The 16,359-nt window shown below is 42.1% G+C and overlaps 1 protein-coding gene across 1 annotated transcript in view; it reads right to left on the bottom strand.

Moving 5' to 3' along the window:
- The window catches only part of Fam193a (family with sequence similarity 193 member A), a 191,013-nt gene that overhangs the window by 33,368 nt on the left and 141,286 nt on the right, over window positions 1-16,359 (bottom strand). The window contains exons 8-13 of the mRNA XM_045130323.1: window positions 13,304-13,381; window positions 11,999-12,111; window positions 11,625-11,867; window positions 8,627-8,780; window positions 8,331-8,510; window positions 199-450 (exon numbers count right to left, since the gene is read on the bottom strand). Coding sequence (XP_044986258.1) covers window positions 199-450; window positions 8,331-8,510; window positions 8,627-8,780; window positions 11,625-11,867; window positions 11,999-12,111; window positions 13,304-13,381 — 1,020 coding nt within the window. The remainder of the gene's footprint in view (window positions 1-198; window positions 451-8,330; window positions 8,511-8,626; window positions 8,781-11,624; window positions 11,868-11,998; window positions 12,112-13,303; window positions 13,382-16,359) is intronic.

The following is a 16,359-nucleotide window of genomic DNA, read 5'->3' as shown; positions in this document are numbered from 1 at the left end:
TCTGAGTGGATAAGCCATAACCTTCATGCTTGTTACCAATAATTACCAAAAGGACTCAATATTAAAAGCACTTGAGAAACTATGGTCAAAGCAACATCTGCAGATCATCCTCATCAGGAGCTGGTTCTGTCCTCTGCATAACACACTTCTGTATGCTGAAGGATACGCTCTTGTCAGAACTTGGTAACAGTGGCTTACCTTACTGTGCGTGAAGGGGGGCGCTGTATACAAGGTGGGGTGGATGAGTGGTCGAGGCAGATGTGGAACGGTGTGCAATGGCACATGTCCATGGATGTGGGGGTACAGGTGCAGCGCAGGATGTGTGGGCTTCTCTGGGCTCAGGAACTGATGGCCAGGAGACAAGGCTCCAGCAGTCATGGCTGATGCAGGCAAGCCAGAAGCTTCCTGTTTACAAACATGACATTCACAAGTATTCTGAGTTTGTTCAGCCTAAAAGGACAGAAAGATATACCTGTTTAATACAGAATGATATAATCAAGTTGCAGTCAGTCAGATTCTGTTGGGCAGTTACAAAGCATACAAAAACACAGGGCTCACCCTGCAGGAGAAAGCAGGGAGGATGTAAAAAAAAGAGGGAGCTCAGCCCCATTTTCCAGAATGGTATCTGCTGAGAAAGCAGCTTGTCATCAAGCAAGAACTTGAACAAAGACAAGGGACCTCAACGATGACAGAGGGGTGGAGTTGAGAGGGGACTAGGGTTAAAGAGAACAAGAATACTAGTTGCAACTGGGCTCTGCCACCCTGCTGCTTACTGAACAGCAATACAGAACCTTCACCACGAAACAGAGAGTAGATAACCAGCTAGGGAAGACTAACAGGTTGGCAAAGGCTTTTTCTCAAAGCAAATGTAGAACTGAACACAAATGACAGAGGCAACCATTCTTAGGCTCTAGATTCAGCCTAAGCTAACCACTGCTGTTATTCTTTAAAGCCAACTGCAACTTTAGGAAGGAATATAGTCTTCTTGCTGAGGGACTGCCCCCCCTTGTCCCACCCTCAGCTATGGGATGGTTGCAGCACATAGCACTGGCAGAGTAGGAGACAATAGAGAAAATTAGCTCTGGTTCCAGAGGGAAAAACTACCAAAGCTGACTTGATAACAAGCTGAGCAAGAATATTCCCCAATCTATACAGACATGTAAGAATACAGGGGCACACCTCAAGGATGTGAAGCTGTATGGGCGACCCCTGCTCTAATCATTAGCTCCCCCCATAAGCCAAGCAGGCAAAGGGAAGACTCCATGAAACCAGGCTAAAAAGAAATAGAAGAGGGCTGGAGAGATAACTTAGAGGTTAAGGCATTTGCCTGCAAAGCCAGAGGATCCCGGTTTGACTCTCTAGGACCCATGTAAGACATATGCACAAGGGGGTGCATGCATCTTGAGTTTGCCCATTCTCTCTCTCTCCCCCCTCTGCTTCTTTCTCCCTTTCAAATAAGTAAATAAATAAAAATTTATTTAAAAAAAAAAGAAGAAAAAAACATGAGCTGAGATGTCAGCAGCCACACATGTAAGGGACAGAGATGTTATCTATTTAAATGCAGAACAGAGAAGTCATCAGTGGAGATAAACAACAGTAGACACTAGAAACCTTAAGTCTGGCCAGCTAGGCCAAATAAGCCAACAGGTGAAACAATGCCATGTCTGTTACAGGTGAAAACAACCACTCTCTAATTGGACTGGAGGCTCATTCCATGGGAGGGAATACATGCCTTGTACTGAAAACCTAGTCAAAAGCCTATGAAGGGGCAGGTCATGAGCCGTAGGGGTAACGCCTGCTAGTGTCTGGCTAAATGCATATATTATGCTCATCAAACTGCCCTGTAAGTACTCTTCTTAATGTTCATATCCATATATTAATGCTTTTGATTAGAGAAGCTTCTCTTTTCAGATGGCAGTGACCTCTGGGATGAATCAAAAGGCACCATAGTGCTGAGAAGAAGTGACAGAGGAGTATTCAGCACTGAGACATCTCTATCACACCTTCCAAGGCTCAGGGTCCATTGCAAAAGAGGTGGCAGGAAGAACATAAGAGCCAAAAGAAGGGTAGGACTCCTTACAATCACTCTTCCAGACACAAAATGACCTGGATATCCATGGCCTCACAATGCCTGGTACTACCTACACAAGACCCTCATAATAGGAGGAAAAGATTATGACATCAAAATAAAAGGGAACCAGGCATGGTGGCACATGCCTTTAATCCCAGCATTTGGGAGGCAGAGGTAGGAGGATCACTGTGAGTCTGAAGCCACCCTGAGACTACATAGTGAATTTCAGGTCAGCCTGAGCTAGAGTGAAACCCTACCTTGAAAAACCAAAAATAAATAGATTAACAAAATGAAATAAAAATAAAAGAGAGACTAATTGAGAGGGGGAGGGAATATAATGGAGAGTGGATTTTTGAAGGAGAAAATGGGGAAGGGGAGGGAATTATCATGGTTATAGTCTATAATTATGGAAGTTGGAAATAGAAAGTTAACAACAACAAAAAAAAACCCCGGTGGGACAAACACCAAAAAAATTAAATAAATAAGGAAAGAGGAGCTGGAGAGACAGTTTATCAGTTAAGGCGCTTGTCTGCAAAGCCTAAGGACCGAGGTTTTATTCCCGAGGACCCACACACGCATCTGGAGTTCATTTGCAGTGGTTGGAGACCCTGGCATGCCCATTCTCTCTCTCCCTCTCTCTCTCTCTCTCTCTCTCTCCCTCCCCAAATAAATAAATACAATAAATTAAAAAAGAATGAATGAAAACCTAGAAGAGTAATGGATAAGAAAAAAACCACCACCAATAACCCTTATTCCACTTTTCCCAAGGCGAAAGTCAAAAGGCAAAGTTTCTTTATTATCTTCATCATTCAGTTTTCAATAAAAAAAAATCATGAGACATGAGCCAGACATGATGGCGCTTGCCTTTAATCCTAGCACTCGGGAGGCAGAGGTGGGAGGACTGCTGTGAGTTCAAGTCCGCTCTGAGACTCCATAGTGAATTCCAGGCCAGCCTGGGCTAGAGCAAGACCCTACTTCAAAAAATTAAAAATAAATAAATAAAAAGAAAATTATGAGACCTACTGGAAAAGTACTGTTCCTGACAGTGGTTCCAAGTAAGTCCAGATATCAGATTAGTACACAAAAATGTCAAAGCAACTGTGAAACTTTTTGACAAAATTAAGAAAAATGAGAGAACAAAGATTCAACATGCAGAAAATTACAATTAGGGGAAACTACACAAACAAACAAACAAAAAAATTCTAAAGCAAGTTTAAGTGACAGGGGAAGATTCTGTGAACTCCAAGGCATTAGAAATTACCTGTATGAAAAAAAAATGTGGGAAGAATATTAAAGGAAACTATAAAGAATGAACAGTGGGAAGGCATAAGCATACAAATATACACATGCAAGTACCAGAGTAGAGAGGGGAAGAAAACATTCATGGAAGTTGTGTGTGCTAGTGCATGCCTTTAATCCCAACACTTGATAGGCTGGAGTAGGAGGATCACTGTGAATTCAAGGCCAGCCTGGACTGTAAGTAAGTTCCAGGTCATCAATCTGGACTAGAGTGAGACCCTGCCTTAAAGAAAGAAAAATGGTATGGGGAGATGTCTTAGCAGTTAAGGGCACTTGCCTGCAAAGCCTGATGGCCTGGGTTTGATTCCCCAATACCCATATAAAGCCAGATGCACAAAGTGGCATCTGGAGTTTGTTTATAATGGCAAGAGTCCATAGTGTACTCATTTTCTCCTGGCAAATAAAACCCAGCCATCCCAGAAAAGGGGCTATACAGGAGTCAATGCTGATGACTGGCCACTGTCCCCATTGCATCCCTCTGCTTTGGGAGTCTTCTGTGATATGCTAGGGGATACCTTGTTGTGAGCTTAAAACTACTTTAGCTGGGCATGGTGGCATATGCCTTTAATCCCAGCACATTAGGCAGAGGTAGGAGGATACCCATGAGTTGAAGGCCACCCTGAGACTACATAGTGAATTCCAGGTCAGCCTGGGCTACAGTGAAACCCTACCTCAAAAAACCAAAAAACAAACAAACAAAAAACCACTACTTTAAAGAATAAGTGATTTTTTAAAAATCATTTTTCATGAAGACAGGGCTGGGGAGATGCTCAGCTGCAAAAGATGCTTGCATGCATTAGTCTGCCAGCCCAGGTTCAACTCCCCAGTACCCACAAAAAAACTGGACACAAACTGGCACAAGCATCTGGCATTCATTTGTAGAGACAAGAGACCCTGGTGTGCATCCCACACCCCTGAATACATGCAAATAAATAACTATAATCTATTAAAAACTAAAATGGGGGCTGAAGAGATGGCTTAGCGTTTAAGCGCTTGCCTGTGAAGCCTAAGGACCCTGGTTCGAGGCTCGATTCCCCAGAACCCACGTTAGCCAGATGCACAAGGGGGCACAAACACCTGGAGTTTGTTTGCAGTGGCTAGAAGCCCAGGTGTGCCCATTCTCTCCCTCCCTCCCTCCCTCTCTCTCTCTCTCTCTCTCTCTCCCTCTCTGTCACTCTCAAAGAAATAAAAATAAACAAACAAAAAAAGGTTAAAAAAAAATAAAATGAAGGGCTGGAGAGATGGCTTACTGCTTTTGGTGCTTGTCTGCAAAGCCAAAGGACCCATGTAAACTAGATGCACAAAGGGGCACACACATCTGAAGTTCATTTGCTGTGGCTGGAGGCCCTGACATGCCCATTCTCTCTCTCTCTCTCTCTCTCTCCCTATTTCTCTACCTCTTTCTCTCTCTTTCTAATAAATAAATAAAAAACTTTAAAAAGTAAATAAAATCAAGACTAAATAAAGACATTTACTTATAAAGATTGAGAGCATCACTGCTAGAAAAATGGTCATATAAGTAGTAGTACAGGAAATAACAGATGGTAGCTCCAATCTACAGAATAGAAATAAAATAAAAAGAATGCCAGAAATAGCAAGTAAGCCAGCAGCAAATGAAAAACATCATGAACTCTTTTGTCTTGTGATAATTTACGATGCATAAAGTAATCCTTAGAAGTGTCACTAAGTGACTCACACCTGTAATTCTAGCACTTATGCAGAAGGGTTGCTGCGAGTTAGAGGGCAGCCTGAGCTACATAGTGAGCTCCCTGTCACTGTCTGCCTGGGTCCAAGTCCCCAGCACTCATATAAATCCAGAAGCAAAAAGTAGTACAGGCACCTGGTGTTTGTACTGGCAATAGATCCTGGTGTAGCCACACATACATGTGCAAAACAGAATAAATATAAGCCGGCATGGTGGCTTTAATGTCAGCACTAAGGAGACAGAGATAAGAGGATCACTGTGAGTTGGAGGCTAGCCTGGGACACCAGAGTGAGTGCCAGGTCAGCCTGGGTTAGAGGGAAACCTTACCTCAATAAAATGAAACAAAAAAATGAAATAAAAATGCAAGTTATAGGGACTATTGTATCTCATGTAATAGTTCAGTCAAAACCTAAAACTGTGTTACCACTCTTTTGGGGGATCTGGGGGATGCTCTGACCCAGTTTTCACTGCTAGACTAATTCTGAATATACATCTTAATGTACACAGTGCCAGATGTACAAGGCTACTCAACAAAGTAGTTTATAATGGTCAAACACACACACACACACACACACACACACACTCTTAAGTAAGACTTAAAGAAAAAAAAAAGACAGCACAACTACAGCCAGCAGAAGGGAATGAAGGGTTATGTAGCTCAGTAGTAGAACACTTGCCTAGCATGCTTGAGGCCCTAATATGGCAGAGGGGAAAAGGGCCTTGGGATAAAGCAGTGTAGTCGGATGCTTTCCTAGCACATGCAAAGCCCTGGCTTCAAACCCCAGTACTACTATGAAGGAATGAATGAACAAACAAATTTAAAATGATATCTCAACTTTATCCAAAAGTCTAAATTATTTACAGTTAGATGTGAGAGCATACACCTATAATCCTAGCATTTGGGAGGTAAAGACAGGAGCATCAAAAGTTCAAGCCAGGTATGGTGGTACATGCCTTTAATCCCAACACTTGAGAGGCAAAGGTAGGAGGATTGCAATGAGTTCGAGGCCACACTGAGACTACATAGTGAATTCTGACCCTACCTCACAAACAAAAACAAACAAACAAAAAATACCAAAACCAAACTGTGGTGGTTTGAATAGAATAGATGGCCCCCAATATATTCAGTTGTCCCTTCCTCCATAACTATGCCTGGTCTGGAAGTTCATCTCAGTGAACCTGAAGCTGTCTGCTGCACAAACCAAAACAAAAGAACAGTTCAAGGTTAGCCTTGGCTACAAAAGATCCTATCTCAGGCTGTAGAGATGGCTTAGTGGTTAAGGTGTTTACGACTCAAGTTTGATTCCCCAGTATCCACATAAAGCCAGATATACCAAGTGGTACATGTGCCTGGAATTTGTTTCCAGTGGCTAGAGCCCCTGGTGGACCAATTCTCTGTCTCCTCTGCTTGCAAATAAACAATATTTTTAAAGACCCTGTCTCAATAAAAATGAAACAAACATTGAAGAAGAAAATAATGAGAAGTGCACACTTTGAGGCAAGGCAGGGCTGCTGTCTTTATCCCCATGACACATCTGACTACTACTTTAAGGAAGAGTAAATATTTATATATATAGTACAACCAAGTCATCTATTGAGCCCAGGGACTGGGGTGCACAGGTAATGGACAGAATGGGTAGGGAAGTAAGTGAGGGCATGATTTATCAATGTAGGTCTCTTAAGATTTATTATTATTTTGAGATAGGGTCTCATGCTAGCCCAGAATGAACTGGAACTCACAATGATCCTACCACCTAAAATTGGGATTAAAGGTGTGCACCACCATATCTTTATTATTATTATTATTATTATTTGCATTTTTATGGGGGTGGGGAGACAGAATTGGCATGCCAGGGCCACCAGCCACTGCAATCAAACTCTAGACACGTGTGCCACCTTGTATGTGTGCACAACCTTGTGTGCTTGTGTGTTGGCTTACATGCGACCTGGAGAGAGAACATGGGTTCTTAGGCTTTGTAGGCAAATACCTTAACCACTAAGCCATCTCTCCAGGCCTGTCTTTATTAATCATATATTTACTTATTAAAATGAATTAGTCAAGCACTTTGACCTACATTTGTTCTCCCGTTCATTTAAAAACTGCTTATTGAAAAAAACTGCTTAATGAGCATTATTATGAACCTCTGAAGCTGAGTGTATTGATACACACCTATAATCTTGGCAGTAGTTCAAATATGGTCTAGACCACACAGTGAAAATCTGTTTTCAAAAAACCAAAAAACAGATGCATAAGGGCCTGAGTTTGATTCCTAGAACCCATGTAACATGCTGAATATGGTAATGTATGTCTGCAATCCCAAGCATTGGGGAGGCAAAGACAGCAGATATCTGGTGCATACTGTCTAGTCAGCCAGTTGGCCGTAACCAGAGCTCTAGACCAGTGAGAAACCATGTCTAAAAAGATGCATATGGCATACCTAAAAATGACACCCAAGCTTGTCCTCTGGCTTCTACACATATGTACACACACACACCCCCACACACTCTGAGGAAAAAAGAGAAAAACAAAAATAAAAACACAAAAACCCTATTCTTATTTCTACAAAGGCAAAGCAAAAACTACCCCTGTCCAAAAAATCCAACGAAATTCCCTGACATTTAAAAAAACTGAATCCAAACTAAGAGGCCCTGGTGTATGTGTGTGTGTGTGTGTGTGTGCATGTGTGTGCATGCACATATATTCTCTCTCTCCCTCCTTGCAAATAAATAATAAGTAAAATTTATTTTATTTATTTGCAAGCAGTGGGGGAGGGAGAGAATGAGCACATTAGGGTCTCCAGCCAATGCATGTGCCACTTTGTGCATCTTTTTTTATGGGGATACTGGAGAATTGAACCTGGGTCATTAGGCTTTGCAGGTAGTTGTCTTAACTGCTGAGCCATCTCTTCACCCCTTAAAAGTATTTTTTAAAGTACAAGTTGTGCATTTTTTTTCTTTTTCTTCTTGTTTTTGTCAAGGTAGGGTCTCACTATAGCCTAGGCTGACTTGGAATTCACTATGTAGTCTCAGGCTGGCCTACTCACAGTGATCCTCCTACCTCTGCCTCCCAAGGGCTGGGATTAAAGGTATATGCTACCATGCCCGGCTAAAAGTTGCATATTTTATCGGTACACCTTGTTGCTCTTCAACTCTGATCTTCAGAAACAGTAATTTTATATTTAATATCCTTATATTTGTAGAAACTATACAAAGAGAGACTCTAAAAACCAGAAAATATGAAGCATGAAACCCTACCTGTTGAGCTGGATAGGATGGGGGTGGAGTGTCCACTTTATTCTCCTCTGTCCTGGGGCTGCTATCTCCTAGGGCCCCATCTTCTTTTGGGGCACCTGGGGGCTCCCCACTACTCTCACCATACGCCTCTTCATCATCAGCTTCTGAAGAACTACTGCTGGTGCTGCTCACCTGGGGGGACTTTAAAGACAGCCTTGTGTAGCTTATGTTTCCCAAGCAGAATAATATGAAGATTAAATTTCAAAACCACCAAAATTACATCATTTCTTGGCATTATGAAGAAGTTACACCCATACCTCATCTTTCAAGGCCATGTTTTCCCCACCACCATTGAGTTCGCTGTGAATTCCATTCATGTTGGCCACCACACTGGTATCATCGTAGTTACTCAACGGATAAATATCAGCAAATTTAGCTGACAATGGTGCGACGTCTTCATCATCACTACAACTGAGGCAAGCAGAGATGGTCACTGAGCTCCTTACTTGGGGAGGACAGTGAGATGTCCCCACTAAGCATGACATCTCCTCTACTATCAGGAACTGTTCAGGAAGAGTGCTAAGTATCACTCATGCTACTTAGCACCTCTTACTCACCTGAAAACAAGAAGATGCCTGCATGAATACTATCTACGTTATTGGAAAGATGGTCAAGAATGGAAATACTAAGGAAACCACATAAATTTCATCAGATTAGCTGGGATTAGACTTCCAGTGACTTGAAATGCCCTGGAGTAAAACTATGTTCTCTGCTATTCCTACCATGTTGACATAATTTTTTATTAAAATTATAATGTACAACCTCAAGCATTCAGTGTTTGATTTTTTTTTAAGTCTTTTTGTGTGTGTATGTGGTTTTTCGAGGTCTCTCTCTAGCCCAAGCTGACATGGAATTCACTTTGTAGTCTCAGGGTGGCCTCAAACTCACAGTGATCCTCCTATCTCTGCCTCCCGAGTGCTGGGATTAAATGCATGTGCCACCACTCCTAGCTCTTCTTTTTTAAAATTTTTATTATTTGCAAGCAGAGAGAGAGAGAAAGAGAGGATGAGCATGCCAGGGTCTTTAGCCACTGAAAATGAATTCCAGATACATGTGCCATTTTGTGCATCTAGCTTTATATGGGTACTGGGGAATTAAACCTGGATTGTTTGGCTTTGCAGGCAAACATCTTAACCACTAAGCCATCTCTCCAGTCCTAGTGTTTGATTTTACAGCCACTAATATCAGAAAATACCTAGGTAAACAAAACTCCAAATGTACTTATGTAACAAAATGCTATTTTTAAAAAAATCTACAAGGCTTACTCTACTCAAGTCAGTCTGCTTAGCTTTGGCATGACATCTAAGCACTAGGAAAATGACATTCACTAAGAAGAACTAAATTAATCTCATGGCTTTAGCCTGTAAAGGCCACTGAAAATTTGATTTCCTGGTACATGAGACAAGGCACAACCATTTATGACCACCCCAGGATCTGCCCTCAACTACTGGCATACAATGGCCTCAGGAAGATCACAATCCTAAGGACCAGTAATCTTGCCTCCAGGATTACACAGCTCAGCTGTCCTTTCCATTTTTAAGAAGATGTGTGTTAACCTGCTATATTGTATTCCAACTTGACATTAAGGGGAGGCAAAAAGCATCCACTGGTGAGGGGACACAAGCTTCCTGGGCTGCTACAGTGTGCCCCTGACATAACACATCACTCCTACACTGTTGTCACTGCCACAGGGTTCTAAAGTGACTATGTCAGCCCTGGGCTGCAGGTAATGACTGGAGGCTTCTTCAACCTCAGTGAGACCCTGACAGCACTGCTCTGTGGCTTAGAAAACAGCACAAGGAAAAAGAATGTAGGCCAAGGAAAATCACAGTGGTTTATATTTGCAGGATGCTAATCACAAATTGTTAGGAGGCCCAGAGGCCTGGAGGACTTGGGTTGCCCAGGCAAAAGGCTACTGTGGCCCATGTTCCACCAGAGCCCACACAACTGATGCTGGCAGCTACAACAATGAGAAGGACAGTTTGATGAGCCTGGAGTTCCCTCTCACTTATTCATTTGTTTATTTATTGATTAATTTGGTTTTTCAAGGTAGGGTTTCACTCTAGCTCAGGCTAACCGGGAATTCACTATGTAGTCTCAGGGAAGCCTCAAACTCAACGGCAATCCTTCTACCTCTGCCTCCCAAGCGTTGGAATTAAAGGTGTATGCCACCATGCTCAGCAACCTTCTCAATTTTTATTAGTATCTTTATGTTCAATTTCTGTAGGCTTCTGCTACAAGCTATATGACAGCTAGCTAAGAAACCTTCAACATTCCCATGACTTGTGAGCACATGGATCCTGATGGCAGCTTGATGTCATTCAATGGAGTCATGAAAGTGAGGCCAGCCCTTTAGAATTACTTTGATTTCGAGCTGAGGTGAGTCTTAGCAGTAGAGTGCTTGCCTAGCACATGCAAGGCCTGGGGCTCTACCCCAGTACCATAAAAAGATAATAGAAACTAAATTACTTGGGGTCTGAAAATGAGTTAAAGTTGAGAACTAAAACTGGAAGGAAAAAAGCATGAGAGTCACTATGAGTAATCCAAATGGAGGAAGTGATGAACATCAGTTGGAAGAATCTGTGGGTGGCATGCTGTCAAGGGCAGGAAAGCAACCCCTCACAATGAGCTCCTCTGCAGGACTCACAATGGCTGCAAGTTCAACAACATGTATGCAATGGGAACATAATTTATTTAAGAAACATATATTCATGTGTAATACATCCAGGAGTTAAGTAGAAAGCCTCCACAAATGACAAGGTCACAACTTGAAATTTGGGCCACCTAAAGTATGCTAGACCGCCCTTCCAATGACATAGGAATACAGAAAACACAGACTTTTCAACTGCTTGCTAAAGTGATTGTCTGAGTTCTTAGCAAGACATGGAACGAGCATGAACACTGGGCTGACAATGAGGATGATGAATAGCGCTGGCCACCTCCAACAGATGAGGAGATGGGACCAGACCTGAGGAGACATTTCCCTGCATACCAACATGGTTTTTGGGTTTTTTTGTTTTGTTTTGTTTTGTTTTTCTGTACTGGCATTCAAAAATTTACCTTTTCTTTTCAGGTAATGAAATAAAAAAAAGTTTGGGTTCATTGATTTCATGTTTTAAAAGATACTTAAGACAATGAAAGGTCTTTTCATGAAAAGCACTGTAATGGTGTTCAAGCTTCTATAGACATTACTGTCTGTATTTCTCATTATTGATACTTCAATTTCTGAAACTTCATTACAAAGTCACAACTTACAAAGTTGGTGCAGAGCCATTGTCTGTGAGGATGAGTCTGGGATGTTGCTGAATTGTGATGGGAGAGCTGGAACCTGACCCTGAGCTTGCTGATGACACACTAGGTGGGCGCATCTCAGAGAGATAGTCGGGAGCAGAATCCACTTGGAGTGGTAGCTGGTGAATGTGGATGTCGTCAGTGACGGGGGGGTCCATGATACCACAAGTGAGGATATGTGAGAGGCTGCAGTCATCACAAGCACATCTGATTGGGAATTAAGGACAGTTACCAAGAAGGCCAATACAGAGGCACCAAGCACTCTGAAGGTTGGGTTCAGACTTCTGCCTATTTCAGGAAGGGCCAAAGTTAGCAGCACCCCAAACAGCCCAGCTCACCTTCTTCTGTAGTTGCAGTTGGGGCAGTCAGGCATGCTCAGCCGGGATGACAACATGTGCCTCATGGTATCTGTGAAGTTGTTCTCACCAGTAACCACTTTCTTACTGGTTAACTAGAGGAAATTATCAAACAATGGCTTAATTTTACAATACACTTACCCCATTTCATGGATCACATTTTTCATTAACTATGATGAAATACATCATGCTTATTTAGAAACCAATGAAGGACAGCAGCCAAGGACCCAGGTACAGGGAATTCCCTAAATGCTTGGGTCTCAAGTGGACACATTATTATCTGTATTCCTGGCGGATACCTGAAGGCAATGCTGATGCAGACACCAATCTTCCTTTTGTCTGCTATATGTTCCACATTCACTAGGTACCAGTAATAGAACTGTGAGAGTAGATTGCTATGTGGAGGAGCATTTAGACCTGGCACTATCTAGGAAGTGGCCCCACATGCACAATCAGCTAGCAAACATCTGGACTTCCAAGGAGAAGGGAATCTGTACCAGCTTCGGCAATGGGAGAGATGGTGGCCAGAAGAGCCATTCAACAGGACAAGACAGGCTGGGAATATAGCTCACAGGTAGCACACTTGACTATCATGACATGTAAAAAGTCCTGGTTTTGATGCTAGCACCTCAAAATAAGCAACCAACCAGAACAAATAACTCTAAACAGGACCAGACATATGCAGATGTGGGAAAGAGAGGCAGGGACCAACAATTTAAGGAAAGGCCAGGGAATGATATTCACAAAGGAGCCTGAGACAACTTGAGAAGCAGAGAGTTGGTAGGGCCCTGAGGCCAATCATGGAATCTCTGTCAAAATTCCACTGGCAGAGGGTATAAGACAAGCCCAGAAGAGGACTTGTTGAAACAAGGAAGGAGGTAAAAAGCTGCCAACAGCCTTGGGTGCTGTCTGGGTAAAATGAACCAAACCCAGCTATGTGACTTTAAGAACAGCCTTAATTTCATGGTGAAACAACCTGTGTTTGAGCTGGATATAGCACCACCTGCCCTTGGGGTAGTTTGTAAAACTCCCAGGAATGCTGTACACTAAATAAGGTTGCTTTATGAACATGGGTTTTCCTTAGGGGGTGCATGGAAGATCAGAAAATAGGTAAATAAAGCCAGTTTATGAGGTTAAAAACAAATCTGTAACAGTGTTAGCATCAGCAGAAGGAATAGTTTTCAATGGTGTCCTGTGACATAGAGCAAGCCTAGATGCACAGGTATCACTTGTTCTGTTCACAGTGATTTACATTTCCTTTGATTTCTCTCCTGACAACAACCTTACCTGTTCTTCAATGAATCGTCTTTGTTTAAAAATCTCCCAGTCTTCTGTTAACATACGCTGTTTGGTTTTCATTGTCATCTAGAAAGGGGTACAAACACACACAAAAATGTCTTAGCAATGACTACACAGAACATTTGAGGGGAGATTATTTTTAAATGACAAAATGATATGCACAGAACCAGGTGCAGTGGCTCATTGTCTATAGTCTCAGCACTTGGAAGGCTGAGGTTGGGGATCACCCATGAGTTTAAGGTCAGCTGGGCAGTTGGGGCCACACGGTGAGTCCCAGGTCAGTCTGGGCTACAGTGAGACCCTGTCTAAAAAAAGAAAAAAAGAAAAGAAAAGAAAGAAATGAAACATACAAGAAAAATCTTATGTAAACAAAACAAAGGTATAGTACTACAGATAAATCACCAGGTATCTCATCTTAGTAACTTACTTGACTGATCAAAAATAATCACAGGCACTTTCACACAGTCCCTCAAGGTTTCATCACTATGGAAGACAGGACATTTTCTGTGCAAAGCGAGGCACACGTTTGCTTTCCTGCACTTTTTTTGTTTTGTTTTTGTTCTTGTTTTTCAAGGGAGGGTCTCACTCTAGCCTAGGCTGACCTGGAATTCACTATGGAATCTCAGGATGGCCTCAAACTCACAACAATCCCCCTTCCTCTGCCTCCCAAGTCCTGAGATTAAAGGCATGTGCCACCATGCCTGGCTTTCCTGCACTTTTATCTAGCTATGAGTGACAGGCTACAAACCCAGCAGGGAATAATGGCACTGGCTGTCCCATGTTTGCTCTCCTGCACTTTTATCTTAATATGAGTGACAGGCTACAAGCCTATCAGGGGACACTGGCACTTAGCTGCCCCATGCATGCTTATCGCCTTCACATGAGACTGATGCTTCATCTAGTGGTATAATTTCTATCAAAAAGAAAAGAAAAACTTTAAGTATAGAATTAGTGCAACTCAAGAAGCAGAAGAAAACCTGAAACACACTAATCAATGTAATATAAACTGAAAGGTAGAAGGCTCAATACTGCTTGCATATGAATCAGCTCTCAAACTTTATGGTAGATTCTATTACATCCTTTTGTATCAGAAAATTTACACTGTTTTTGAAAATTGAAAATTTTCTCAATTCATTCTTCATACACAATAGATAAAACCTAAAAGACTAAAAGTCAACTCAATTGTATCTTAGAATATAAATATAAATATTTAAGTCCTGGGGTCTGGAGAGATGGTTTAATGGTTAAGATGCTTGCCTGTGAAGCCTAAGGACTTAGGTTCGATTCTCCAGTACCCACATAAGCCAGATGCATAAGGTGGCACATGCATCTGGAGTTCGTTTGAAGTGGCTGAGGCCCTAGTGTGCCAATTCTCTCTTTCTCTGCCATTCTCTCTCAAATAAATTTACAAAACCCACTTTTTGAAAGTTAAAAAAATTTAAGTCCTAAAATACTAGCATGTTACATCTAATAATAACATATCATGATCTAATCAAGTTACATCTCAAACACCATGTCTCAAAATTAGGACATCTAGTACTGCTCTTTGTCTTTTTCATATTTTACTTATTTATTTGCAAGGGGGGGGGGGAGAGAGAGAGAGAATGGACTCGTGATGCCTCCAGCAAATGAACTTCAGATGCATGTGTCATTTTATATGGGTAGTAGGGAAGTGAACAAGGGTTGTTAAGGTTTTGCAGGCAAGCACCTTAACTGCTGAGCCATCTCTCCATAGCACCTCTTTTTTCTTTGGTACTAAGGGCAATAAAATAAACCCATGACCTTGAACATGATAGGCAAGTGCCTTAGCCTTTTTATCAATTTTTATTATTTATTATTTATTTATTTATTTAATTTATTTATTTATTTTGAGGTAGGGTCTCCACTCTTGCCCAGGCTGACCTGGAATTCACTATGTAGTCTCAGGGTGGCCTCAAACTCACAGCGATCCTCCTACCTCTGCCTCCCAAGTGCTTGGATTAAAGGCATGCACCACCATGTGTGATTTAGCCTTTTTATTTTTTGAGGCAAGCCCAGACTGGCCTTTTAATGGCACACCAGGGCCTCTAGCCACTGGAATTAAACTCCAGGTACATACACCATCTTGTGCTCTTGTGTAACCTTGCACACTTGCATTACCTTGTGCATCTGGCTTATGTGGGATCTGGAGAGTCAAACATGTGTCCTTAGGCTTTGCAGGCAAGCACCTTAATGACTAAGCCATCCCTCCAGCTCAAATGATTTTTTTTCCCCCTGAGATGGGGTCTCACTCTGGCCCAGGCTGACATGGAATTAACTACGTAGTCTCAGGGTGGCCGCAAACTCATGGCAATCCTACCTCTGCCTCCCGAGTGCTGGGATTAAAGGCATGCACAACCATGCCTGGCTTCAACTGATTCTTTTATAAAATTTGTATTTATTTGTGTGTGTATGCATAAGCATTCCACAGTGTACATATAGATGTCAGAGAGCAATTTCAAGATGTCTGTGCTCCACCTACTTGGAGACAGGGTCTCTTACCCTTGTGTGCCACACTGCAAATGAACAGCAAGCTAGCTAGGCTGAGAGTTGTTTCATATTCTACAGGCTTAGCCTCTCATTGCCATAGGGACACTAGGGTAAATGATGCATGTATGTACCACTCTATATCCAGTTTTACATGAGCAATATGGAATTGAAACTTGGGCTGACAGGCTTTGCAAGCAAGTGCTTTGAACCTCTGAGTCATCTTCCCAGCCCCACATTTCTGATTCTTTAGCCAAAAGTGGGGCTGCATGCATTTATAAGGCTGAGGCAAGAGGAACATGACTTTGAGAACAGCATGGGTTACATGGAGAGACCTTATCTAAAAACAAAACAACAACAACAACAAATAAACAAACAAACAAACACAAAAACCCATCACACTTCATGGTCAGACACCCAAAGTTCTCCTGAAGCCAGACTTGGATATAGGTACTGCTGTCAGTGTTTTATTCACAGTGGTGTAAAGGTCCTAACTCAAGCCATAAACAGTGCATATGCAAGAAAGGATGAGACAAAAA

Source organism: Jaculus jaculus, chromosome 11 (genome assembly GCF_020740685.1).
Source record: "Jaculus jaculus isolate mJacJac1 chromosome 11, mJacJac1.mat.Y.cur, whole genome shotgun sequence".
NCBI classification, from domain to species: domain Eukaryota; kingdom Metazoa; phylum Chordata; class Mammalia; order Rodentia; family Dipodidae; genus Jaculus; species Jaculus jaculus.
This window is presented reverse-complemented; position numbering and strand designations above follow the sequence as displayed.